Genomic DNA, 25,816 nt, shown 5'->3' on the forward strand with positions numbered 1-25,816 from the left:
CATAGTGCTTTATGATACTTTATCCCAAACACACACACACACGCACACACACCCCAGACTCACAAGAGGGAAAGAGCGGGCACAACAGGAAAAGTGGGTTTCCCTAAGTCACCCATCCAATCAGCCGCTGACCTGGTCCCCACACAGAGTCTACTCCCTTTCTCTCCGTGGCCTCCTCCCCTCAATAAACCTTCCCTCTTCCATCCTGTTTCCCCTGTGTATCCTTCAAATGAGTCCTTCAAATCCTACTACTAGAAGAAAATTTTCTTCCAACCAATTTTATCTACTTCTTTGAAGAACGAATTCTTCATCCAACTCAAGGTTGACCTGTTGGGCGCTGTGAATTCCTCATGGATTTCACAGCTGTTGGCCTCCGTCACACACCCACACAGCTCTTTCACGTCTGTGGAGCTTCTCAGAGCACCCCTGAGTGAGGTAAATGGAACAGACAACAGTGACTCCTGAAGACAAAGAGGACACCCAACAGTCCAAGACTGGTCCGCTACACTTTCTCCGGAAACTTGCCTAATTGGCTCTTCACTTTCTCTAGATTCATGATCGAAAAGGGCAAATATGTAGTTATGAAAGGAATTAATGTAAGGGGAATATTTAAAAACAGAGCAAGAAAACTTACTCAGTTGATCTTTCTGCTAAATTAACCTACTAGAACCAAATGTCTAGTTTTTCGGAAGAGCGAAAGAACCTACAGTCAAACACTAATTCTAAGTTCCATCTTGTATTCTAATTTTTGTTCTTAAAACTAGGTCAATTCAACTGTGAAATTAGGTGAAAATCATAGCAACATTAAGAACACGCGGTACATCGACTAGATCATTCTCAATGGCTTTTAAATCAAGGTCTTCAAAATTCAGAGTTTCACAGAAACCCCAGTTATGAAATGAGGGGGTTCTTACCCCTCCTTATGTAGTCTGCATAGTTTATAAGCTTTCCAGTAAGATTTTATCTGAAGCAGGGGGAGTCCAGATATAGATTTCTTTTTTTGAATAAATGGTCTTAATTATCCCACCAAAACATATAACTGAAGCCTTTTTAAAATATTTTTTAAAGATTTTATTTATTTATTTGACAGAGAGAGACAGCGAGAGAGGGAGTACTAGCAGAGGGAATGGGAGAGGGAGAAGCAGGCTTCCCGCAGAGCAGGGAGCCCAATGTGGGGGTCAATCCCAGGACCCTGGGATCATGACCTGAGCTGAAGGCTGATGCTTAATGACCGAGCCACGCAGGCACTCATGTAACTGAAGCCTTAACTAGATGTATAAAAATAATCAAACCTTATCTTTGAACAAAAGGAATGAGAGTAATTTTAAAATGTGAACTACAGTACTAACCTCTTCCCTAAGACAAAGTCCAGGAATTATAAGCCTGGAGTAGGGACTGCATTTTCTGTCAGGAAAAGATTCCTCTCATTGAATTCAACTGTAGCAGGAACTTCCAATTTCTTTTTTTCCCTTAATTTTCTTGATTTTTTTAAAGTAGGCTCCATGTCTAGTATGGAACCCAATGCAGGGCTTCAATTTATGACACTGAGATCAAGAGTCGGATGTTCAACCGAATGAGCCACCAGGTGCCCCAGGACTTCCACATTCTTAACTGGGGCTGTTAATTTTCAGTAGCCAAGTGAGAAATCAAAGACAACGGAACTAGTTTTTCATAAAGTTTAATTTCTTCCCCTTTAAACAGCTGTCCTTTATTCTACATCTTCCCTACTCTAGGTGTGGTAGCATCATCAGGCTTGACTCTTGACTTCAGGTCAGGTCTTGATCTCAGGGTCATGAGTTCAAGCCCCATGTCTGGGTCCACACCCAGGGTGGAACCCACTTAAAAAAATTATCTTTTAAAAATAAAATAATGGCAAGAATTACCAATGCCCTTACCTGATAATATAAAAGGTGGGATAACTATATTGGTCCAGAATCTTGGGACACAGGGATCCCAAGGCCAGGAATTACCCTCGTACCCTTGACGAGAAACATCAGAAACAGAATGACTGCGGCCAACCATGTGCGTGGTTGTATCACTGGTTTTGTTTTCAAAGTAAAATGAGGCCAAACAAACACAAGATTGGAGAACTAATTATAACACTACTATCTTTAAGCATCACAAGACTAAAGAGGATTTGTTCCTCTTTGTTCACACCAAGCTTTTTGCAACACTGAAAACCACCGTGAAATCACGGAAGGGTGGCAGTCATGGCTGGGTGTGAGACTGTAGGTTCTAGAATCAATCCGCCAGATTCCTTTTCTTCCTTCCCTCCCACACCCGAGCATGAAAGCAAACACCCGGCTCCAGAGAGTCCATTACCATGGCAAAGTTCTAGATTTCGGTCATCACGGAAGAGCACGTTCCACCCCCATCTTCCAAAGCTTCCGTCGTCTCACTTCTTTGCTGTCAAAGTAGCTAAGACAGGACGAAGAGAAGCCGGTGACAAAAAAAGCTTCCTCTTCAGCCAGCGGTATGGGAAGGCGGGGAAGATCATTATGGCGTGGGGCCTGCCTTTGGGAGGACACTTCCTAATACAGGGCAGGTGCTAAGTATACACGATGCCAGCACATCCCTGAGCACCCTCCCCTTTTCCTCAAACCCACCCTGAAACGTAAGTAGGACCATCGCCGCATCGTGGGTGAGAAAACAGATGATTAAGGTTATGTAATTGTCTAAAGTTATTCGGATGGTGGCAGTGATAGCGGGGGACCCTGCTGTCTTTATGACCAGAGTCATACTTAATCGCTGAGATACACCTCTCCAGACTACTTAAGGTAAATCATCACCCTCAACACAGCCGTAACTGGATCTCTTTGGGTCTGGTAGAATTTGAAATGCACACAGCCTCGAAGAAGCCTGTCTTCATTGCTTCATCCCCTCAATATTAGGGGCAATATTCTGGGCTGTGCTGGGGTGACGCCGAGGAACATAAGAAACTCGACCTCCACCCTCATGGAAATCAGAGGCCACGGGAAAGAGACATACAGTAATCAAACATGCTTTTTATAAAGTTTTTTTTAAAAAATAGGAAAACCCCCAAATCATACTCGTATAGGACTCCCTGACCCTAAAGACAATGATTAATTGTCTTTAGCTGATTAATGCTGGTAAGCACCCAAATGAAAGTAGTGACCACAGAAACAGAACCAACATTTGGGTCAGCATTTCTCAACATGAAGGCCTGGTAATGGGCGTTCATTTGACCAACAGCTTCTTTTGCTGTCTGGGAAGTATAATGAAGTAGACAGACTTTTTTTTTTTTTTTTTTTTTTAACTGCGGGGCTTAAGATTAAATGTGTACTTTTAATTTCAGAAAAATAATGGAGTCTTTCGCAAACTGGATTTGGCCAATCCCCTACCCTCCCTGCTTCTCTCAACATCATTTAGGACTAGTTTAAGTCTTTGGGAAGCTCTAGCAGCTGATCCCACCATTAGTGAAACCCCGGGAGTTAATACCTACCAGCTATGGAGAGAAGAACCAGTCTGTCCACCAGGCAACTCATGAGGCTGGTGTCTATACACTGGCATCATCACCACCATTGTTGCAGACAGCAGGCACACTTGGTTACGCTGCTTAAATTAAAGTCCTAAAAGCTACAGGTCGGGGCTCCCCTGGAGCGGTGCCTAGGCATCAGCATTCCTTGTGGACATGGGAGTTTTTTCAACTACATTTAGAAAAATGAGTATCACTCAGGAAGATTAAAATAGTAGGAGCTAGACTAGCAGCGTTTACAGTCTCTACCTGAATTAATTGTTTTAAAAGCATTTTTATCCTTTCATTTTGATAAGTGAAAAACAGCTTCAGTCTATCATCTGTACGTTACATGCATTTATCGACGGCTAGAGCCTAACCGGCTGCCGGACACCCAGGATTGTACCCCCTGCCACGCCTATTTTTTTTTTTTTAACATAATGGGTTTTCCAAAGGTAACTAAAAATACACTCAAAAGACAGCTTCTAGGCATCATTCACATAAAAGTCCGTTATGACTACATTTGCATTGCCAATAGTCTTTATGCCACTGGAATAAAGTACAAACTATAAAAACACAAGTTAACAACACCAGCAACAAAAAAGGTCACGCTAGTTAGGAGGATACATTTACAGACTGTTGCAGTTTTGTGGCTGGAAGGGGAAACTATTCCATAATACATTCACAGCAAAATATTTCAGGATCTGACATTCTCCTCTTACGTACGCTGAAGCCGAATCGTAGTTGCAGGATTCAGACATAAGTTAAACATCTGGCAAAGAAAACAACACGAAACAACATTGAAACCCAGATTAACAACGAATTTAGAGAAACTTCCAACTGTTGTTAAATAAATGTCCTTATTTCAGAAGACACTTGTTCACAAAGCATCTGAACAAGTCAACTTAGCAGTGAAGAAAATCCACCGATGTATTTTGTTCTTCCCCAGCTTGGTTTGAAATCTTCCCAACATTTCAGAGCAGCTAAAATATATGCCAGCCATACAAAAGAAATTAAGATAGCAGGCTCGTACATCTGCCTTAACCTACAAACAAAAGCCCTATTTGCTGTCGTTCGGAGCCAGCAAGATAAAAGGACGAAGAGCCCAGATGGCTTACACTTTTCTCCACACAAAGTAACCAAGAAGACGAATATCTAAACTATTTATTCAGTAAGGCTGATCCTCATGGCAATTTTAGGCCTGGAATTTCTGTAAGACAGAGAGGAATGCTTTTAGGCAAGTGAGAAATTAATTGGTCTTACACAGCCATCCTTTGGAACATTAGTCCTTCGGCCGAGCCCAACAATCACAGGAAAGACATTTTCATCAAAGAGCCCTATCAATTCATTCAGTGATTTCTTATTTATGCTGGCCTGACATTAAATCTGACACTCCAACTCCCAGCTGCTTACTTTTTTTTTTTTTTTAAATAATTTTAGACAGGCAGGCTCAGTCAGTAGGGCAGGGGACTCTTGATCTCAAAGCTGTAAGTTCAAGCCCCACATTTGTGCAGAGATTACTTAAAATCTTAACAACAAAAAAAAAAAAAATTGAGAAAGCAAAATAAAATTTTCAGTTTATTAAAGAGCATAAAAACCCTAACGGACATTGGTAAGGAGAAAGAGATGAGGCAAAGCTCCCATACAGAGAAACACAACCTGATGGTAATTCTGATACGTTAAAATGAGCTCTAAAAACCTAGGGGGCATGGGGGGACAGGAAGAGGGAGGGGACAGTAAATACCTCCTCCAGGGTTTTTCCTGCCATGTCAAATGGCTTTTAACTAAAATAGTAGACAATATGAAAACTTTATTTCTGGGTGCCTGGGTGGCTCAGTTGATTGAGCGACTACTTTGGCTCAGGTCATGATCCCGGAGTCCTGGGATCCAGTCCCGCATCGGGCTCCCAGCTCTATGGGGAGTCTGCTTCTTCCTCTGACCTTCTCCCATCTCATGCGCTCTCTCACTCTCTGTCTCTCAAATAAATACATAAGATCATTAAAAAAAAAAAAAAAAAAAAAAGCCAGAAAACTTTACTTCTACCTTGGGGTCAATTTTATATTTCTGAATTTGAAGTCTTGCAAGGAGAGAATGAAACCGTAACCCTTTTATTCTGGGACCCTTTTCTTCACCCTGGTGTGGTTTCACATTTTTAAAGAAAAAGCTGTACTTGAACCCAGAATCTCACCCTCAGCTACCTACCTTTTTTCACACTGGGAAGTCAGGTACCCAGGTACTGAGCGCCCCCGCCCCCCAAATCGTTTGTCTCTACAACAGAGAAGTAGTCATGAACAGATCTTTATAAGCGACTTTTTAAAAAGAAAAACCAGAAATCTGGGTTACAGATTTGCTATGGGATCAAAATGAGATCCAGCCGATACAAACCACAGAGAATTCTATAAACGCCAGGTTCGCGCAGCATCCCCACATCAGGGACGATAGGAGATAGGGACCTTCTGAGACTTCAGATTTGCAAAATTGTGCTCGTGATTTCTCTTTTCTTTGCTGAATTGGGTGCATTGGGAGGATCCCACCAAATAAAGTCAACGTAGAAAAGAAAGAAGTCTCAATATACAAAGACGATATTACTGGCTCATTCAGTTGACGAAATTAGTAAAGATTTGCTTATCAGCGGCTAGGATGGACAGAGGGACAGAGACATACACAGAGATGCAGTGAACAAGTCCTATAAGAACAAAGTCTTAAATAACCAATCCCATTAAAAAAGCCTGGCTTAAAAAAGGTCACCAAGCAGCACACAGTACAGATTCTACGCCACACACATGCTGTCTGTGAATGATACAAACACCGGCTTAATCCTGGAGGTACAGAAACCGTTTCCCTCTCCTGGCATGTGCACACTGACTACTTCACTGGGTCTTATTTTCATTTACTACCCTCAGCGCATTCATTCACAAAGTTTTATTGGACAGCAGGTACCCCCAAATTAACCCACTTTATGCCTCTGGCTTCTGAACATTAATCGAACCTCTTTAACAGGTTTTGTGACTCGTGGCCAGGAGTCCCTCACCAGAGAGCAGGCCGGTTGGCCTCACTTCTTCTGGTCCATTTGGGTCTCCAGGCCCGTCCTAACTGGCCCTTGGGACCCTCCCATGTAGAACCAAATGAGGCTTCCCATGCTTTTGTTTTCACTCCCAGATGACTTTGATCAGAGCATCCAGGGCCAAGTCCACTCCCATAACAAACCAACCCGGCAGTACTACGTGATCCCCTCTGTCCTCTCCTTCCCCAAATCACTCATAAGTGCTTGAAGTAAAATGCCCCATGTGAACCTCCTTGGCATCTCTTGCAGGAATCCCTCCAAAGCCTTGCCAGGCAGCCCCAGAAGAGTAGCCAAGGCACACTGTACCCGGGGGGACTAGTAGGGGGAGCTAGACTTCTGAAATGAAGCGCGGATGGTTCAAGAAAGACACCACTTAGACCACCTCAAAAGTCCACTGCAGGAAAAAAATTTAGTATCAAAGGTCGCGTCTTCAAGTTACAGGTTCTCTCTTAAAAAACTGCTCCACTTCTCCAAACTTGTCAAATGTCAAGGCAATCTGCAGTGATTCTCATCTGTGCCTTGGGTCAGGATGACAACAGTCTCACCTGTACAAGGAAATATTCACGACAACCTGTCACCTGCTTAGGAGTGACAGGAGGAAAATGATGCCTGGAAACCCTCAACTCTAAAATCTGCAGCTTTCCTCCTCTTCCAGATAGACGGGAGGCCCGCTACTGACTCTCAAAGGCAAAGTCGGCCAGCCCCTCTGCTGTCATTCGGAGCTGTCCTTGAGGTCAGGATGTCCCTCCCTGGGCTACCAGCTCTCCCATCCGGGCTGACATCCTTTCTTCCCAGCGGGAGAGAACAGCTAGTCCGCACTATCGATGTAACGATCCCATCTGCTTCAATGAACCCACGAGCCTCCTCCATGCTATATAACCCGCTTCCGGGGTGGCTTCTGTAGAACCTTAATGAACCTTCTCTAAGCCTTAATGATCTTGCAATCCTCCCAGAACTTTGAAAAAGAGTAACGTTTTCAGAGATGAGACCATAGCTAGAAATAGAATCTAGGAGAAAGCTTAAACTGTTTTGTTTTTTTTTAATGCATGTAAGAATTAGGTCACTGCTCTTAATTATTCTGATCTCAAGCTTACACATCAAAATATCATCCTTTGGGAAATATTAAAAGTGTGACCCATTATAAGCCACATGAAAAGTGGCGTTATATGGCTAGCTGTCCTTTCTCTTCTGTATTTTTCTCTGCGACTTAGCTTTAAGAGACTATTACTTTTAAGTAAAAATGTGACATAGCCACACAATGGAATATTACGGAGCAATAAAAAGGAATGGGACGCTGGTACACGCGACAACACGGACGGACCGTGAAAACACCGTGCTGAGAAGCGGACGAAGTCGCTCACGGAAGATGACATGCTATGGGATCCCCCTCTCACGAGACGTCCAGAAGAGGCCTATCCATAGTGATGGGGGAACAGCTGCCTAGGGTTGGGGCCTGGGGTGGGAATGTTTGGGGAGAAGGGAGACAGTTAAGGGGTGCAGGGTTTCTTTTTAGGGTAACCATAATGTTCCAAAGTGGACTGCGGTGATGGTTGCATAATTCTGTGACTATCATAAAAGCCACTGATTTGGGCGGGCTGTCTGGGATGTGGGTCTTACCGCAATACAGCTGCTAAAAGCGAAAGCATGCCTCTTCGTTTCCGACTGTGGCTCAAACTTACGAAAGTCATTAACTAAGCCCATCTTATCCTAAGTGCTAAAAGGGGCCTACAGTCTCTTTTGCTCTTTCAGCTACGAGTAACATCTGCAAACTATCTTGGAATCTCCATCAAGGATAGCAACGAGCCGATAATGGATACTTCTTGAGCAGGACTTCCCTCAAAAAGGCGGAAACTAGTTCCCTCTATGCTATTTACATATCCATACGGTTGCGGAGAATGTCTCAAACAGGAACGTCCAAAATAAAGATGGGGATCCGGATGCTGCCATCTTTGCTCACTCACGCTGCCACCACGGAATGTTTACAAGGCCCATGTACTTACCGTTGGCTAACCAAGTCCTTTCAGTGAAGGGGGGGGTGTTGAGGAGGGAGAATAAATTTTTAAAATGAAAAACCTCCAGTTTTTAATTACGAACATTTCTTAAATCAGGAAAAAAAAAATAAATGCGAAAGTTGGAAAATCTGCTTTTTTAATCTCCCTGGTTTATCAGTGCTTACGGAAGGAAATTAGGTTAATCGGACAGGATTTGCCCTTTACAAAGGCATGCTGGCAACATTCCCCAGTGGCCTGATCTCTTTTGGAGTCCTTTGTTACAAAAGCTTCCTGAAACTGGGGACAGCATATGTTCCAGCCCATTGTCACAGGAGTGAAGGTTTCTCAGCATCACCCCGTAAACATCTGTCATTAGCTGCCTTTGCAAGAAGGCAAGCAGATGCCTGGAGCAAGCCACCGTGAACTCTGACATGGCAGGAAGGTGGATGCATTTCAGAATAGAAGGTCATTCCAAAAGACAAAAATACTTGACTACTCCAGAGCTGGCTACTCGGTTACCCATCATGGAAGACTTAAAAATTCCACTAAATTATTTAAAAATTATTAGGAGAACGATTTGGAATACCCAATAAGAGCTAGATGAGAGACCAGCTTGAACCTCGGAAATGAAGCCACCGTGCTTGGAACTTCTAATACTGTCCATGTGCTGCATTTGCAAATGGAATGCTCGAGTTTTATGGGAGATTGCACAAGCCTGCTATGAAGTCTTCATCGAGGAGATCCTTTGGGGGCATTTTTCCCCTCAAAAACTCATGTAAATATTCCACACCATCGTCGCACACACGGCAATGTGCACTGAAGCAATTTAACCTTAAACAAGTTCCCTAAAATGTACTGACAAAGAAAATGGAAAAATATCCAAGTAGGACAGTTCAACAGAAGTCATTTCAGTGAATCATTTCAGCAAAGCAAAGGAAGAGGGACTTTGAGTCTACAGATGGCCTCTTGTCCTAGGGAGTCCACTTAAGCTCCTAGATTCTGTTCAGGGCCAGGTCTAAGGAGAGGAAGGTGGCCAGGACACGTAATTTAACAATCAACTACTTGGGAGGGGGTGCCTACCAATGCAACATGAACCTGGCTGGGCACTTCCTTACGTTCTGCACCCTCCACACCAGCCTTGCCTTGCCCAAAGTTCTCTCTGCCAGGGTGGCACGGACAATGGGATAAGATAGCGCAGTAAATCAGAGCTAGCTCTCAAAAGCTTGGGAGTTCTAACCACAGCTGCTAACTACAGAACCAATCTCCTTCCTTCTCTGGCTCTGACTCCTCACTGAGAAAAGGAGGGCTGTGCCCTGGCCTGGCACAGCCAGTGGCAAGTTAACAATTTAACTGTTCTTCAATGTTAAAATAGGCATGAGGTGTCCAAATTTGCAGAGTTAACTTCTGAAAGTTGTATCTAAGCCCAATCAACTCACTTATGTGTTGCAATACTTCTAAGAGTGGACGGTTCTTGGAAATGTTTTGGGATATAATTAACACACAACACTCAGCCTTTCTTATTTTTGCTGTGGTTTGGGAGTGGCTCTCCATTAAGCAACCGCCCCCCTGGCCCTCCACTCCTAGCTGGTTACAGACTAAACCACTGACAGGTGTTAGTATTAAAACTAAGATCGCCAGACTACGCCTTGTTTTTCCAACAAGACACCTTTCAAGAAGTAGTCCTGTATGGTGGCAGGAGCCAAAAAAAGTACTTGGGACTATGTGAGTGGCCATCTGTGTTTCTAAAGAACATGTTTATTAGATGTGTATTAGATGCTTTTATTTAGAACACGGTTTTAAATTAAAGACAGCAATCCACACACACACAGCCCAGCAAAGCCCTACAAACCAGTTCTCAAGGTGTGGCTCCCAGACCAGCATCAGCAGCACCTGGGAGCCTGTCAGAAATGCCCATTCTCAGGCTTCACTTGATCCCTGTGGAATCAGAAACAGTCGGTGGCAGTGGAGGCCCAGGATCCTGCGGTTTAAAAAGCCCTTGTCGGGGGATGGGGGGTGGGCGAGGTCTGATGATCTGAGGCTGTTCAGTTCCAAGAGCCACTGCCCTACCGGTAGGAGGAAATAGGGTTTTGTCCTGATGACTTTAATTCCTCCTGGGCAGGGCATTTCCAGCTTGCCAGCTCATCGATCCTGGGGTTCAGGGCACGGCCTCCTGCTGGCTGGCTGCAAATCTAGATTCCTGGGCCCACTTCCTGCCCCCCCACCACCGGGGCATGGGAGATGGGGGGAGGGGACAGATGGAGGGAAGGAGGACTGGAATCTCCAGAACCAGCTCCCCAAGTGAGTCGGATGGGCACAGCCAGTGGAAAGCACCAGAAGGCCGCTGAGCACGAAACATCCCATCAGAAGCAATTGGGGCAACTGATCCTTTAGATCAGGATCAGCAAACTTCTGTGAAGGGCCAGGGGGTGAGGACTTCAGGCCTCTCTGCCCCTCTCTTGTGCCGCAGGAGCTGGAAGACCATCTGAGTGAGCAGCCTGGGAAGGGGCGCGGCAGCTTAAATTCCAGCACAACTTCCCCCAACTTCAATTTCAGGTCATTTTTCAGGTGTCGTAAAATACTCTTCTTTGGAGGTTTCCAAACATTAAAAAAAAAAAAACACGCCAAGCCCTCCTAGCGTGCGGGAGCAGGCGTGGTTTGCCACTGTGACCTCAAGGAAGGCCGGTCCTCAGCTCCGAGGCCGGCGGTGTGTGGGGGACACGCACCCCTTCGACACCAACAGCTGCCTTCATACAGGCGAGGGTTATTTTTAAGAATTCAAGTTTACTTGGCCTACAGTAACATCATGCGGCTTGGGGAACCACACAGAACATACAGAAGGTTTCCACCACCTGAGAAAGTCCACGGGTGTTCCCCCTCCCGGGCAGAATTTCTGAAGTGCCCCTTCAGTCTGATCTCTTACCTTTAAACAGGCCAATGCAGTCCGTTTGAAATAAAAGCTGGAAGCTCACACTTTCACAGCTGTTTTAAGAAACAGGAAATCCTTACATGGAAGTTACTAGAATAGGTCTCCCCTGGGCCAGAGTCCCCCTTTCCTCCCCCATGTGGGGCAGCTGCTTGGAATCTACCCTCGCCTTCTCTTCTAGGGCTCCCATCCAGCCCAGGTGGGGTCTTTGCAGATGGCAGGCGCAGTGCCGGAGAAATGAGAAAAACAAGTTCCTTCCCAGGGAGACGCCTTTACCCATCCCCACCCAGGGCCTCGACCTCGCTCTCCTGAGAGAAACAGGTACAGTCTTCCTCAGAAACAAATACAATTCAACTAAGATCATCATTGATGGTCTCTGTGCACGAACTTCATCAGCGGATTTCAGGAAGCTGCTGTACCACTGGGATTCCCCCACGGACAAAAAGAACCTTCCCAGTATCCTGAGGGGGACAGAGAGGACCCCAAACACTGGGTTCTGTTCCAGACCCAGAAGCCAAAGCGGTGGGATTGTGCAAGAGGGAGAAGGGGAAAATGAAAGCTCCCAGCCTGAGATGCAGGCCACCAGAAGGGATGCTCCAGCCCGCACTGGAGCCCCCAACGCCACAGGGCAGGGGGCAGCCCAGCTGGGGGCGAGCGGCGAATGAGACCAGGTCAGACAAGGAGGACTCTCCAATGTACCGCAGACTGATACACCCCGAGCCAACGGTGCTCCCGTTTCAAGGCCCATAGGATCGGGTGGGAACCTTGTTAAAACACAGATTCCCGGGCCATCTTCCCAGAAGAGGACTCAGCAGGTCCCGGGTGCGGCCAAGGAACCCGCATTCTCAACAAGGGCCCTGAAGATGATAAAGCAGCTCATCAGAGAACCATGCATGGAGAAGCACCACAGGGGAGTTTGGGACATCCAAACCCCAAAGTCCCACTCGCATGCAGTGTCCAGCGCGCGAGGGTCGGAGGAGAGCAGAGAGACGGGAGGATCAAGGACAGGGGCTCCGTAAAGGGAGAGAGTAAGGCTCGGGGGCGGGCTTCCCCGCGAGTCCCCGGAGGCAGGGGCAGCAGCAGCAGGAAAGCAAGCCTGGGAACACAAGATGATGAAACATCAGAATTCAAACATGTGATTTTTTTTAACCCTTCTATTTCCTCAGAGCAGAAAAAAACAAACACAAAAACAAAATAGAGGCCACCACCAACGGGGAGGGAGTCGGGGAGGCGGCAAGAGAACCCGCTGATCTCGAGCAGTGACTTGGAGGGAAAGCACTAATGTCATGATAAAGGACAGCACGTGCGCTCAGTCCCGGGGGCCCACGGAGAGGAGCGAGCACAGCAAACAGCCAGGACGAGGAGGGGCGGGGGGGAACTCCCCCATCCCAAGACTCCCCTGACCTACTTGACATTCCTCCCCGAGAAGTGGGAAGTCGGTCTGCTCCGGCCCCAAGCCCCGGCTCCATCGGTCATCGCTGACCAAGTGTGGGCTTGTGGACACATGAACCCACCCCAGCTCGGCTTCTGCCTTACTGCAGTAGGGCTAACCAGGCCTCCCAAGGGCGGCTGTAGGATTACAGGGACGCATCAGTGGGAACGCACCAGCACGGTGCCTGGTAGAGAGAGGCCACTGGGCACACCTCCTCCTCCCCCCTTTACCCACTCGATATGCCAACCCTGATGAGGAGCATCTGGCTTGGTAACGGGGGCCTCTCTCCCCCCCCACTCACCAGGGAGGCGATCATGGGAAGAATGCGATTTTCCCATCCCACCACAGCAGCACCCCGGGTTGGAACTCTACAAACACGTTTAAAATCGGGATCAGCCAACGGAGGGCTTCTGGATTCCCCCCAAGTCTCGGTGTACTGTGGGTACGGGGTCTTTGTACATGGACAGGACGATTAGCTCCCTGTGTATATCACGGACTGCTTGGGAAAACTCGTTCCAAATAACAGGGCTATAAATGAATTTTCGGAATGGAATGCAACTCAGTCACAGACAGACAACCACCTGGATTTGTTTTAACAAATTGCCTCTGCTTTTTTTTTTTTTTTTTTAACCGATTACAGTACATGGTGCCATGTCTAATCCCTGTAGATAATTTGTAAATCATTTTCTTTCCAAATAAGATCTTCACATACATTTTTTTTCATAAGATGATACTTGTAATAAAGAAATAGTATTTATTTAAGCCTCCAAAATAAAGAATCTATTTTTTAAAAAAAGATTTTATGTATTTATTTGTGAGAGAGAGAGAGAGAGAGAGAGAGCGAGCGGGAGCCCAAGCAGGGAGAGCAGCAGGCAGAGGGAGAAGCAGACTCCCCACTGAGCGAGGAGCCTGACACAGGACTCGATCTCAGGATGCTTGGATCATGACCTGAGCCGAAGGCAGACGTTTAACAAACTGAGCCACCAAGGTGTCCCAAGAAGAATCTAGTCTTGATTCAATGTTTTCTATTTACCTCTCCTGGTCATAATTCATGACCTGGTCTGAGCTTAGCACACAATTAATTAGCTACGTTCAGGATTCATGGGCACCGAGAATGCAAGATAGTATCCTGCTTATCTGCAAGGATGAGACATCTAATTTGCTAAGTGACCCACAAAATCAAAAGGAACCACGGGACTGACAGCACCTCACTTCTGCCCTTCTCCTCCTGCTTGCACAGGAGCGTGGCAGGAAAGGTCTGGAAACACCACAGGCTCAGAGAGGCACAAGCAGAGTGTGCCACCGAGACGTGGAGGCTGGAATCCAAGCAGAGAGACCGGCAGATCCGAGGCAGGCTTGGGTACAAATAAACAGATGAGGCCTAAAGGTTGGGAAGAAGAAGCCAAAGTTGGGAGATACCTGCAAAGGAGAAAAGGCAAAAGTGAACAATTTGGCCCCCCAAGGAGGGAAGAAGCCAAGAAGGTCATGCCCTAGGGCAGAGGCGATACGCATTCTCCTGCAAAAGCCTTTACAGAGAGAGAGAGAGAATTTGTGTTCAGCTAGAGCCCCACAGGGGCCGATAAATACTGCTAATAGCACCCAATCCCCCAGCCACCTGTCTACCTATCCGGGGTGGGGCGTGGGGAGGGCAGCAGGGGTAGGGCCCAGCTGTTCAGCCCAAAGGGACGAGGGAAAAGCCGGGTCTCAAACAGTCTGAAATAAGCTGGATTCTAAATCCACTTGGGCTGGGTTCACGTAAAGCTACAAGAAGGCAGGTCCCAGAGGCCCGGAGCTCTTAGGTCTTAACAATGGAATTTTTCCAGGGGCGGTGGACTACGGCAGGTAACGACACAGAAACAGTATGCACTCGGAGGAAGCAGGGCCTGTGACACCAGGCGCAGCCCACATTCCTCAGAACACCAACGCGTCCTACCGTGTTTGTTACTGAAAAAATCCCCACCTCAATGCAGATGTGGAAATGTAGGGGCTAGCAGTCTTAGGTTTCAAAATGCTCAAATTTACAATGGGTAAAATTTACAATACATAGAGCTATGCAGATTTGCAAAGACACACATGTTTTCACGCGGGAGCTGGGTGTACTAATAAACAAGCAGAATTTTTTTTTCCCCCCTGTAGTCCCAGAGTGAAAATTAATGGAAATATTTGACTTTCCATCTCTGAGCCACAAGACGCCAAAACAAATTCTTGGAAGAGGTCTAGAGAGTAAAACTCACGTGGCTCTCAGAGCATAAAAATATTTTCTCACTCAAAACCAAGTACTTTGGACACACTGCATTTTAGTTGGTCTTCAGCACAAGACTGGAAGTCCCGGTGGCTTCTGTCTCTGGAGTGCAGACTTCTAAGAAACTCCGCAGGCTCTAGTTTAATATCCATCTCAGAGATGGGTATTTCCAGGATGAAACAGCAAAATGTGGGAAACGCATAAAGAATTTAAGAGTTTCCCAGCTCAGTGCTGTCTTCTTAATACAGTTGTGCTGTTCTGATTAAAGCGACTTCCAAGAATAACAGATGGACCCAGACTGATGTTTCAACAAGAGAAGCCAATGCGTCTGATTTTCACAATTATCTGTCACTTGTCACCAGTGCGCCCGTCTTTCCCCTAATGTAGCCAGCTCTGCAGACACCTCCTCTTTGAGCGGCGAAAGGATGGGGCAGCACCACTCATGCTCACAGACATGTCCCTTGGCCACGGCCAACGCTCAGGAGTGGTCAGTCTCAGATTCTCCCTCCTAGAAACCTGGACCCAAGGTCTACCGCCATTCCTTCCGGACATCATCTATTCCGTAGGAAAGGTTACACAAAACAGAATTTCTACTGTGCTCCTATTTCTAAAAGCAGCACAAGAAAAGGTACCCAAGAAGAAAGTAGGTTAAAAAGGAATTACATGGGGGCTCTGGGTGGCTCAGTCTGTTAAGCATCTGCCTTCACCTCAGGTCATGATCGCAGGGTCCTGAGATCAAGTCCCACATCGGGCTCCCTGCTCAGTGGGGACTTCCCCCTCTCCCTCTGACTGCCCCCTTGTGCATGCTCTCTCCCCGCACCCCACCCCCGTCAAATAAAAATCTTAAAAAAAAAAAAAAAAAGTAAAAATAAATTACATAGGGAGTTAGTGCTTAACGGGTATGGAGCTTCTGTTTTGGGGATTATTAAAAAAGTTTTGGAAACAGTGGTGATGTTTTCACACAATGCTAATGTAATGAATGCCACTGAATTACACATGTAAAAATAGTTAAAATGGTCAATTTTATGTTATGTATATTTACAATAGACACCCACAGACACTCAACAATAGAGGAAAACCCAAACTCCAAAAAAGAAAAAAATGTATATCCATTCTTTTTTTCTTTCAACTCAAATTTGGATATTTGCAGCAGAGACCCATCACAGAAAATCATTTAGACACTTGGGGAAAATGGAAACCCCGAAATACAAGGGTCACAGCCTGTCATGGCTGTTAATACACACACACAAACACACACACACGGGCCATGGATCAAGACGGTGGGACTTCCCAAGCCAGGGCTGTATATTGTTTTAGGGATATGTTGTGCCCCTCGACTGGACTGCAAAAACACTCCCATTTTGTTAAACTTTACTGTCAGCCACCTGGAAAACTCAATCTTTCATTCTATCTTGAAGTGATAAACTTACCAATAAACTATGACACAAAGTTAAAATAGAAGGTCATGAACACATTTTTGAGCCGAACCACTTGGAGCTGCTGATATTCGACCCTCTCAGCCTGGAAGATGGCAGTTTCATATGGTTCCAATGGACCCACAGGTTCACTGGGTTGGAAGCAGCCTTTGCAATACAAGGGACACTTGAGTCCTGCGAGGTTATAAGGGGCAAAAATAGAACTAATCCATGCTTCCTTCCTTTTGAACACAAAAGGAGTAAGATTTCCCCAAAATAGGTGCATTAATGCTAAAGTTAAAAAATATTGAGAAGGTGATATACTTCTAACAATAACAACATAGGGCTGGAATTACGTCCAGGCCAGCTGTCTAGAAAACATCTGTCCTGTTGTCCCAGTTTGGCTGAGACTCACAGCGCCCTGGGGACTAGTTCTGCATCACGAACACTGTCCCCATCTTCCTCAATTTAAGTGTCTCGCTGCAGGTCTCCCCCTTCCCCTACCTACCACTCGTGTGAGCAGCCCCAAGGGCTCCTGGGCCGACCCCCACCCTGGGAGGGCCACACCAGCAGCCAAGCACACAGAAGGGACTGGCCTGCCGGTGAGACCTCTCTCTGCAGCTGCCAGGCCCACAGCTGGCTTTGCGTGCGAAGCTTGGAATGCTGAACTCCAGGGCATTCCTGAGCTCTTGGGGGCCAGCTGGGCTGTCAGCTTCCTTTCCGATGAAATCTGCAATTCCGTTAAAATATTTCGGACCCACCCCTTCGCATTAACAGCCAGATTCAATCTGTGCGCCCCGGAAGTGCCATCACGGAGATCCAGCTGTCCACCTCCTGACAGGGTGGGGGGCCCGGGTGTTGGGCTGCCCCACTGTCCCTTCCTCAGCCCTCAGCAGGCCTGAGGGAGATGCCCCCGGAACCCAGGAGTGGATGCATGTGGTCCATGAACCTCACGGGCTGCATACTCCCTGCCAGGGACACAAAACCGCACTCGTCCTGGCAAAGTGAAGGGAAAACAGCAAAGAAAGAACAGCGGGGCAGGACAGTGAGTATGAGAAAATGATCAAGAAATGCACCACCAACAAAAATCCCTATGAATCCATCATGAAGTTTCACAAAATTGGGCCCACATTACTAATTCCAACAAGTCAACACTGGAAGGTCAAACAGCAAAGGTTGGGATGGCCGGAAATGGGCGGCGTGACCCTCCAAGTAACGGGCCCTGGGTCTCCCGTGGGGCTGGAGGAAGTCTGACTTTCCCGTGGGGTGGGGCGGACTTGAGAGTAACCCGGCCGCCTAACCGCCTGTTCGTGAATTAATCAAATGAGAACAATAACTTTTAAGCCCAAATCTAATCATACTCGTGGCAAGCCAATAAAGACGGAAGGGCGAGGAGGAGGGCATTTACTCGTAGACTGGGGTGATGAAATCCCCAGCCAGGAACATATTTCTGAAGACCCCATAGAGAGACAATGCAAACAAAAAAACCCCACAGAATCACTGCTTAGAGTAATTGCCTTGATTAAGTTTGCTGGGGGTAAGCTGAATAACTACCCCTAAAAACACAATTAGGTAAATTGATATCACTGTGAGCTGTTTCAGAGCAATCAAATTAGGCTCTTCTCGGAAAAGAATAGCTCACTTACAAAGTGAAAAATCTAATTTAGAACTTATTACTCGATTTACAATGTTCCTAAAGGGTGCTATCGTGATGGCCCGTGTAGCTCATGAGTGTTCCAGAAAAGACCGATGTTCAAGGCTGTCCTTGCTCTTACACATCCATAAGAGCTAATCTAGCCATACCTGCACCCTGCAAAGCCATGGTGCTCTTCTAAAACGGTCTGCGGTTCAATGTCCAAGAACACACGGACAGGTGTACCTCGGAAAAATTGCAGGTTTGGTTCCAGACCCTCACAATAAAGCGATTTGAATGAATTTTTTGGTTTCCCAGTGCATATAGAAGTTATGTTTATACTATACTCTAGCTACTAGCTGTGCAACAATGCCTAAAATACAATGTGCATACATTAAAAATACTTTATTGCTGGGGCACCTGGGTGGCTCAGTAAGTTAAGCCTCTGCTTTTGGCTTGGGTCATGGTCTCAGGGTCCTGGGATCGAGCCCCATATTGGGCTCTCTGCTCGATGGGGAGCCTGCTTCCCCCTCTCTGCCTGCCTCTCTGTCTACTTGTGATCTCTCTGTCTCTCTCTGTCAAATAAATAAATAAAATCTTTAAAAAAAAAATACTTTACTGATAAAAAATGCTAGCCTTCGGGGCAGGGGTGGGTGGCTCAGCTGGTTAAGCATCTGCCTTGGGCTCAGGTCATGATCTCTGGGTCCAGGGATCGAGCCCCACGTCAGGCTCCCAGCACAGCAGGGAGTCTGCTTCTCCCTCTGCTCATGCTATCTCTGTCTCAAATGAATAAATAAAATCTTTAAAAAAGAAAGCTAGCCATCATCTGAGTTTTCAGTGAGCTATAATCACTGATCACAGATCACTGTAACAAATACAATTATGAGACAGTTTTAAATATGGCAAGAATACCAAAATGTGACACAGAGACACAAAGTAAGCAAATGCTGTTGGAAAAAGTGTCACCAACAGTCTTGCTCAAGCAGGGTTGTCACAAACCTTCAATCTGCAAAAAGGCAAAAAACAAAAGGCAGTATCTTTAAGCTCAGGAAAGGAAAGCGTGATGAAACAACGTACGCCTAGAACAAACTTTCAGGGCACGTGCAGACCTGCCCTGCTGCTGTGTCCTCCACAGGCCACAGCTATGCATAGTTTTCAACCAAGTGTGCTAGCGCGTCTCTTGCACATTTCTTTCTCCATCTGCAAATACTTCACGGCGAGTAGAGCGTACGTTATAAATCAAACGGGAACATTTTGGTCCTCTCTAGTCCCTGGATCAACCTACAGTAGTTTTACTTTTAGTGTGAAATGGAATTTTAAGTTAACAGTGAAGCTATGTCCCTGGCCAAAAAACAAAACAAAACAAACAAAAAAACCCACTCTCCCCAAAACAGCTGAGGACATATGCAAAATTCTCAGCGTCTGAATGAAATCAGTGAACATGCCCTTCGGTGTTCTCACAAAAGACACACAATTATCTCCCGCCTACCCACGGTCCCTGAGGTCCCACTTTAGGATTTTAGAGACGCCTGGCTCTGCTCAGCTTCCAAGACTAAAAAGGATTTCAGAATGGTTTTTTGATTCGCTCAGGAATCATTTTGCTGCCGTCAGACCCAACCTGGCCACGCTCAAGGTCAAATGCTCGTAGGAAGGAAGGGCATCGAGCAAGGAGAACGGAAGAGCTTTGGAAGGTCAACGAAAAGGGTTCTCGCTTCACCTAAAGCCCGCCTCCTCCTCTCTCTGCTTCCTCTGTAACCCTGGGACCAGCGGTCCACACAAAGGATTTGAGAGCACTCCCTGCTCTCACTGTAGGCAACCATGACCCCCAGGCGGTTCTCAGGAAAGCCCTCTATACCCCTTGCTACTCAAATGCGGTTCAGGAAACCAGCAGCAGCAGCATCAGACACCATGGGGTGCTTGTGAGAAATGCAGACTCTCAGGCCTCGCCTCAGACCTGCCAGTCAGAATCTGCAGCTGAGCAGGACTCCCAGGCGAGTCACATAACCTAAGAGACCACAGTCCTCCAAGTAGGGCAGACTAAGAGTTTCATTAGCCTTTATTTCTCTGACGCCACATTTCCCCAACAAAAATGTCACCAGAATGGTTTTTTTTTTTTTTTTAAATGCAGAAAAATACCCATTTAACAGCTTTTACCTCAAACATGTTTTATTATTATTATTATTATTGTGGTAAAATGTACAAAAGAATGAAAAAAAAAAGCCACTTTAACCATTTGAGTGTTCAATTCAGTGGCATTAAAGCACAAGGACATTTTCCCACAACTGTCACCACTGTCCACCATCAGAAATGTTCCAAAACTAAAACTCTGTACCCCTTCAACAGGAACTCTTCATTCTCCCTCTCCCACCTGCCCCCCCCCCACTGATTTTTTTTCACATCTTTTAATAAACTGAGTTAAAAGTAGCCAATACCTTGAAAAGTTATCCTAGACAGGCTTGGCGAGGACAAGGCCATGCTCTATATCTTGGACCTTAATTCCTTGAAGAATCTGTCCCTGCCCAGTTACAGAGTCACTGTGTCCGTCCGGGGGACCAGAACCCATTCATGAACTTCTCCTAACCCTGGGCGAATACACCTGTAAATTCACATCACAGTGAACTTGGGATGTGAGGAAAGGACAGACGTCAGGAAAGAAAGACACTGGAGTCCCCTGGCCACAGTCCCTTCTTGATCCAAGGCGGAATGCAATTCTTCCGTCTTGTCGCACTCTTCTGGCTTAAACCCTGTAATTTCTACACACATCTCCAAGCTCCTTATACTTGGGAATGACAGAGTGGACAACGTAAGACCAAGTATTTGGTGACTGACAGAGGATGAGAAGTCAAAGCTGAGGGTGGCTTTCACATTTAAGTGCATGCTATTCTGGTTTAGCTGTTCCGAAGCCCACGATCTCTGTCAGTAGATCACTGTCAGCCGTGAACACGGTTACTGGCCTGACCCTCACTCCACCTCCGTCCGCTGAGCTGTTCCTTAGCTAGGGCTGAAAATGGCTTCACGTGGTACAGAGTTCAGACCCTGTGTCATGGACAACAGTACCAAAGGGCTGAAGTTTCCGTGTTAGCCTCTGCTGAGCGGTGTACTCAGACGGGAACAGAAAACATCTTAGATCCCCAAGGACACCATGTTGAGCAAAATAAGCCAACCACACCAAAAAAAGGACAAAATACTGTGTGTGTGTGTGTGTGTGTGTGTGTGTGTGTGTGTGTGTGATATCCGTCCTCTCACACGAAGTATCTAAAGTAATCAAAATCAGAGACAGAGGGTAGAAAGGTAGTTAACAAGAACTGGTGAGAGGAAAGATAGGGAATTGCTGGTGGGTACAGAGTCTCAGTATCGCAAGATGACAAAATTCTAGAGGTCTCTGGAACAACAGTATGAAAATACCTAAGACTACTTAAGCGTACACTTAAAAATGGTTACGTTTATGGGGCGCCTGGGTGGCTCAGTGGGTTAAAGGCTCTCTGCCTTCGGCTTAGCTCATGATCTCAGGGTCCTGGGATCGAGCCCCCCATCGGGCTCTTGCTCAGCAGGGAGCCTGCTTCCCCCTCTCTTCCTGTCTGCCTCTCTGCCTTCTTGTCATCTCTGTCAAATAGATAAAATTTTTTTAAAAAACCACTTTAAAAATAAATGGTTATGTTTAGTGTTAATGTGTTTTTTACCACACATTTTTTATAGAGGGGTAAAGTTAAAAAAAAAAAAAAGAATTATCTTTGGGATTAAAAAACAAGTCAATGAAGAAAAAATTCCATCAACAATCTATTTTATAACACTTTCAGGAACAAAGTTACATCAAGTCATGGGCACTGTTTAAATACACGCTTTTCTGGTTTTTTCCATCATCTTGAAAAGTACGTACAGAACCTAAAAGGCAGTGAATTCTCATCCGGGTCGAGTGGGAAGGGCAGGCAGGATAACGGCACGACAGACGGACACGGACGAGCCCTGCGTGGGAACGTACACACTCACGCCTGACAAAAGTCACTTAGCCTGTCCTTAGTTTACAGATCATACCATACAGCCTGAGAATCTGATGAGAAGGAAACCAGGCTGGACAGCAGTTCGAGTCCCTGCTGGCAATGACCGTCAGACTCGCGATCTCTCTGCCCCTCCCCATCCCCCGCAATCGCCTTCGACCAAACCCAGCGAGGTCTTCCCCACGGGACAAATGCTAATCAACTATTCAAGACTCTCAGGCGACAGAGAAACTGAGGACCTGTAACACAGCCCAGTGACATCACTTGATTAAACCATGAAACAAGAAAGGTGCCACCAAGTGGACTCTCTCTGGGAAGAGGTCTTGATAACCATGTAGCCCGTATCTGCCTTAAACTACTTGACACTGCCCCTGAAGGGTTTGTTGTCAACAAAACTGGCAAACCAGAATCAGACACTGAGTTTTTAAATACCGGCAGAGGACATCCTTCTCTCCTTAGGTCTTAGATTTTGCTATGTGCCTCTGAAAAAGGCATCCATTGGTAACATTAAAATGAGTTTCCTTGATAAAACGGAGACACCAGACACCAGCCTTCTTTTACAATCGCCCAAATACAACCGATGAGTTAATTTCTGGATTCATGTATTTGTTTTCGCTGATACAAGCTTTTAGGTTTCACTAATGAACAGGGCACCCGAAGCAGTGGTCAAAGCCCCCACCTGAAGGAACCTCTTTGTTTGAAGAACAAGGTGGACAAGGGACTCAGGCTGAGGTGTAGCCCACCGTGTTCTTACAGGAACTGCCACTACCTACATTGTCACCGGCAGACCCGTATTTCCAACACTGTAGGACATGCCAGAATTTCAAGGGAAGGCGGTAAGGAAACCAATATGCAAATATCCATAATTCTGAAGTTTTTCTCAAATTGCTTGCACCTTGTTCGTCTGTTTCTTTAACAAGATTCCCAGGAACCAGCCAAGTGGAGCGCTCTTCTGTCCTGTCCGGTTGGAACACTTTGTACGTTCCGTTTGGGGAGTTTTATTACATCTCCCCCACACACTTAAGGTGTATGTTCTACATTCTTTCCAGGATTTGGTTTTTCCCACTTAGAAAAAAACCATTGAAGGTATGGGGGGGAGGGAGAGAGGGGGCCAGCGAACACTCATGTGCTCTTGTAGGACAACCTTCGGAAGCAGAACATGTCGGGAAGCCGCCCACGTGTGCTCACCTGACCATAGTCTGTCCGGAAGACCACGACGCCCTCTGCACAGGAATTGACAGTACTTGGAAAATGCTGGCCATTTTCTCTCAGCCAGACCCGTGTCCCCTGTAAACAAAACAATGGAGATTTCACTGGGAGCTTGGGTTGTGTTTCGTGGCAAATCACCACTCTCAAAACCACTGACTACTACATTCCTTTAAGAAAAAACAACATTTTAAAAAGCAAATGTTTTTCTCAAACAAGAATGACTCTTCAGAAAGCATCAGGCACAGCCTTCACTAAAGACAAGCCTGACTGAGCGTCCCACCAGAGAACACGGAAAAGGAGGCCAGAAAATAGTAGGCCTTGTGTTGCGGAAATGCCAAGTGGTTTATGCGAATGATCTCATGTCACTCAGAAAGGCCCTTGAGACAGGCACTGCTATCACTGAGCTTTCCAGAGAGAGAACCTGAAGGCCTGAAGGCAGAGCAACTCGCCCAGCATCGCAAGATGGGAAGAACTTGACTCCAGGCAGTTGGGTTCCAGAAACAAGTTTAACCAGGTCGCCACATTGCTCCACCAGTGTTGAAAACTCACTGGCATCTGCTGGCTCCGACCTTCCCAGCTCCAAGCCTGGAGCACCCGGCCACCTGAGCCTGGCCACCTGGATGGCATTCGAACAGTCTGCTGACTTCCTACTGGGACCAAATCCAGGGGTCAAATCGATGCTCCAAGAGAAGGACTAAAGTCTTAGGAAAGATCAGAACTTTCGCTAGGATTCCACCAAACCATCCAACACATGCCAGTGTTCAGGACTATAGCCCAAGACGGAAACTTGCAGATCCTATTGTTTTCACCTGGGGCCTAGTCTTCAGCGTTGATTTTATTTCCATTTGTTATGCCCCCACTGGACAAATGAAATAAGCGAGTATTTATCTTTCGATGATGAATTTCCTCTTCCTTTAATTTCACAACATGAAAACCACTCGTTTCCAAGAACAAGAGATAAAAGTTTGAAGAAATCACTGGGTGTTACTGATCAAATTATAACAAATTATCCGTATGATGTACGCCCATGTGATGGAACATACCATTAAGTGCTCATTTTTCATCAAGTTATTACTAATCTGGTCCACTTCATCAACCCCAACAAAAAGGACCCCAAACAAGCACATCCTTATGACGCAGGGTGTTCATGTGAAAATACTATACCTAAGTTACCACTGGAAATGGCACCTGCATGGAACTTTTTCTAGAACTTTCAACCTCATTTTATTGGTCTACTTAATTTTGATTTCAAATGTTAAGTGAAATATGTAAAATATATTGATTAGAGTATATTTAACTTGCCATTTAAGGGGCTCCTACTAGTCTCTTAAAAGAGTTGGTGGGGGATAAATAATATAGATAAATAAATATAAATAAATAATATATAAGTAATATATAAGTAAATAATATAGAAATAACTTTATGTTACGTTATTTTTCATCGGAGTATTTTAGTTTTGGGGGGTTTTTGGGGTGTTGTTGTTTTTGAGAGAGCACACTGGCGGAGGATGGGTGAAAGGGAGAGGGAGAGAGAATCTTAGGCAGGCTCCATGCCCAGTATGGTCAAATGCCGGGCTCAATCTTATAATCCTGAGATCAAGTCCCAAGCTGAAATCAAGAGTTGGATGCTTAACCCGCTGAGCCATCTGGCCCCCCCCCCTCCACGTTATACTACTTTAAATTATGTTTATCAGTAGCAAAAAGAGTAGCTAACTTCCAATAATGGCATGCCCATGTGTCACAGTCACAAGCTAAGAGCCTCAAGGACACTGAATCGATTTAATACCAACCCTCAGTAAGCAGGGAATCCTGCCTCCAGGAGGAAACTGAAACTCAGAGCCCAAGTCCTTGCTTTCCATCACACAGCTCTTCCCTCCGATTCCTAACCCCATGCTCTTTCTACACTCCATACTATTTATCTCCTTGAAATAATTCATAAAATAAATGAACGAATCAATGCACATTAAAATATAACAACAGGGGCACCTGGGGGGCTCAGTGGGTTAAGCCTCTGCCTTTGGCTCAGGTCACAATCTTAGGGTCCTGGGATCAAGCTCCACATGGGGCTCCTTGCTCAGTGGGGAGTCTGCTTTCCCCTTTCCCTCTGCCTGCTGCTCCCCCTGCTTATGCTCTCTGTCAATTAAATAAATCTTTAAAAAAATATATAACCCAGAAGTCACTTTAAGTGGCCAGTGACCACACACAGAACCATCTGTTCTCTTCTACCCTTGCTCGCCAGAAGGGAAAATTTAAGACACAAAAATCTGACTTGGGGACCTTTGGCTGGCTCGGTCTGTAGAGCAGGTGACACTTGATGTCGGGGTTTTAAGTCTGAGTCCTATATTGGGTGTACTTCTTTGAAAATTATTTTGAAAAATCTGACTTAAAAATTACTCCCTTGTTGCCAGTAATGACCTTGCCAGCCAGGAGCCAGAACC

The 25,816-nt window shown here is 45.9% G+C and overlaps 1 protein-coding gene across 2 annotated transcripts in view; it reads right to left on the reverse strand.

The window, feature by feature from the left end:
- The window catches only part of MYO10 (myosin X), a 211,098-nt gene that overhangs the window by 143,023 nt on the left and 42,259 nt on the right, over nt 1-25,816 (reverse strand). For both annotated transcript variants that reach the window (XM_059173683.1, XM_059173682.1), the window contains exon 2: nt 23,359-23,457. In XM_059173683.1, coding sequence (XP_059029666.1) covers nt 23,359-23,457 — 99 coding nt within the window. The remainder of the gene's footprint in view (nt 1-23,358; nt 23,458-25,816) is intronic.

The sequence above is a fragment of the Mustela lutreola genome, chromosome 5 (genome assembly GCF_030435805.1).
Source record: "Mustela lutreola isolate mMusLut2 chromosome 5, mMusLut2.pri, whole genome shotgun sequence".
NCBI classification, from domain to species: domain Eukaryota; kingdom Metazoa; phylum Chordata; class Mammalia; order Carnivora; family Mustelidae; genus Mustela; species Mustela lutreola.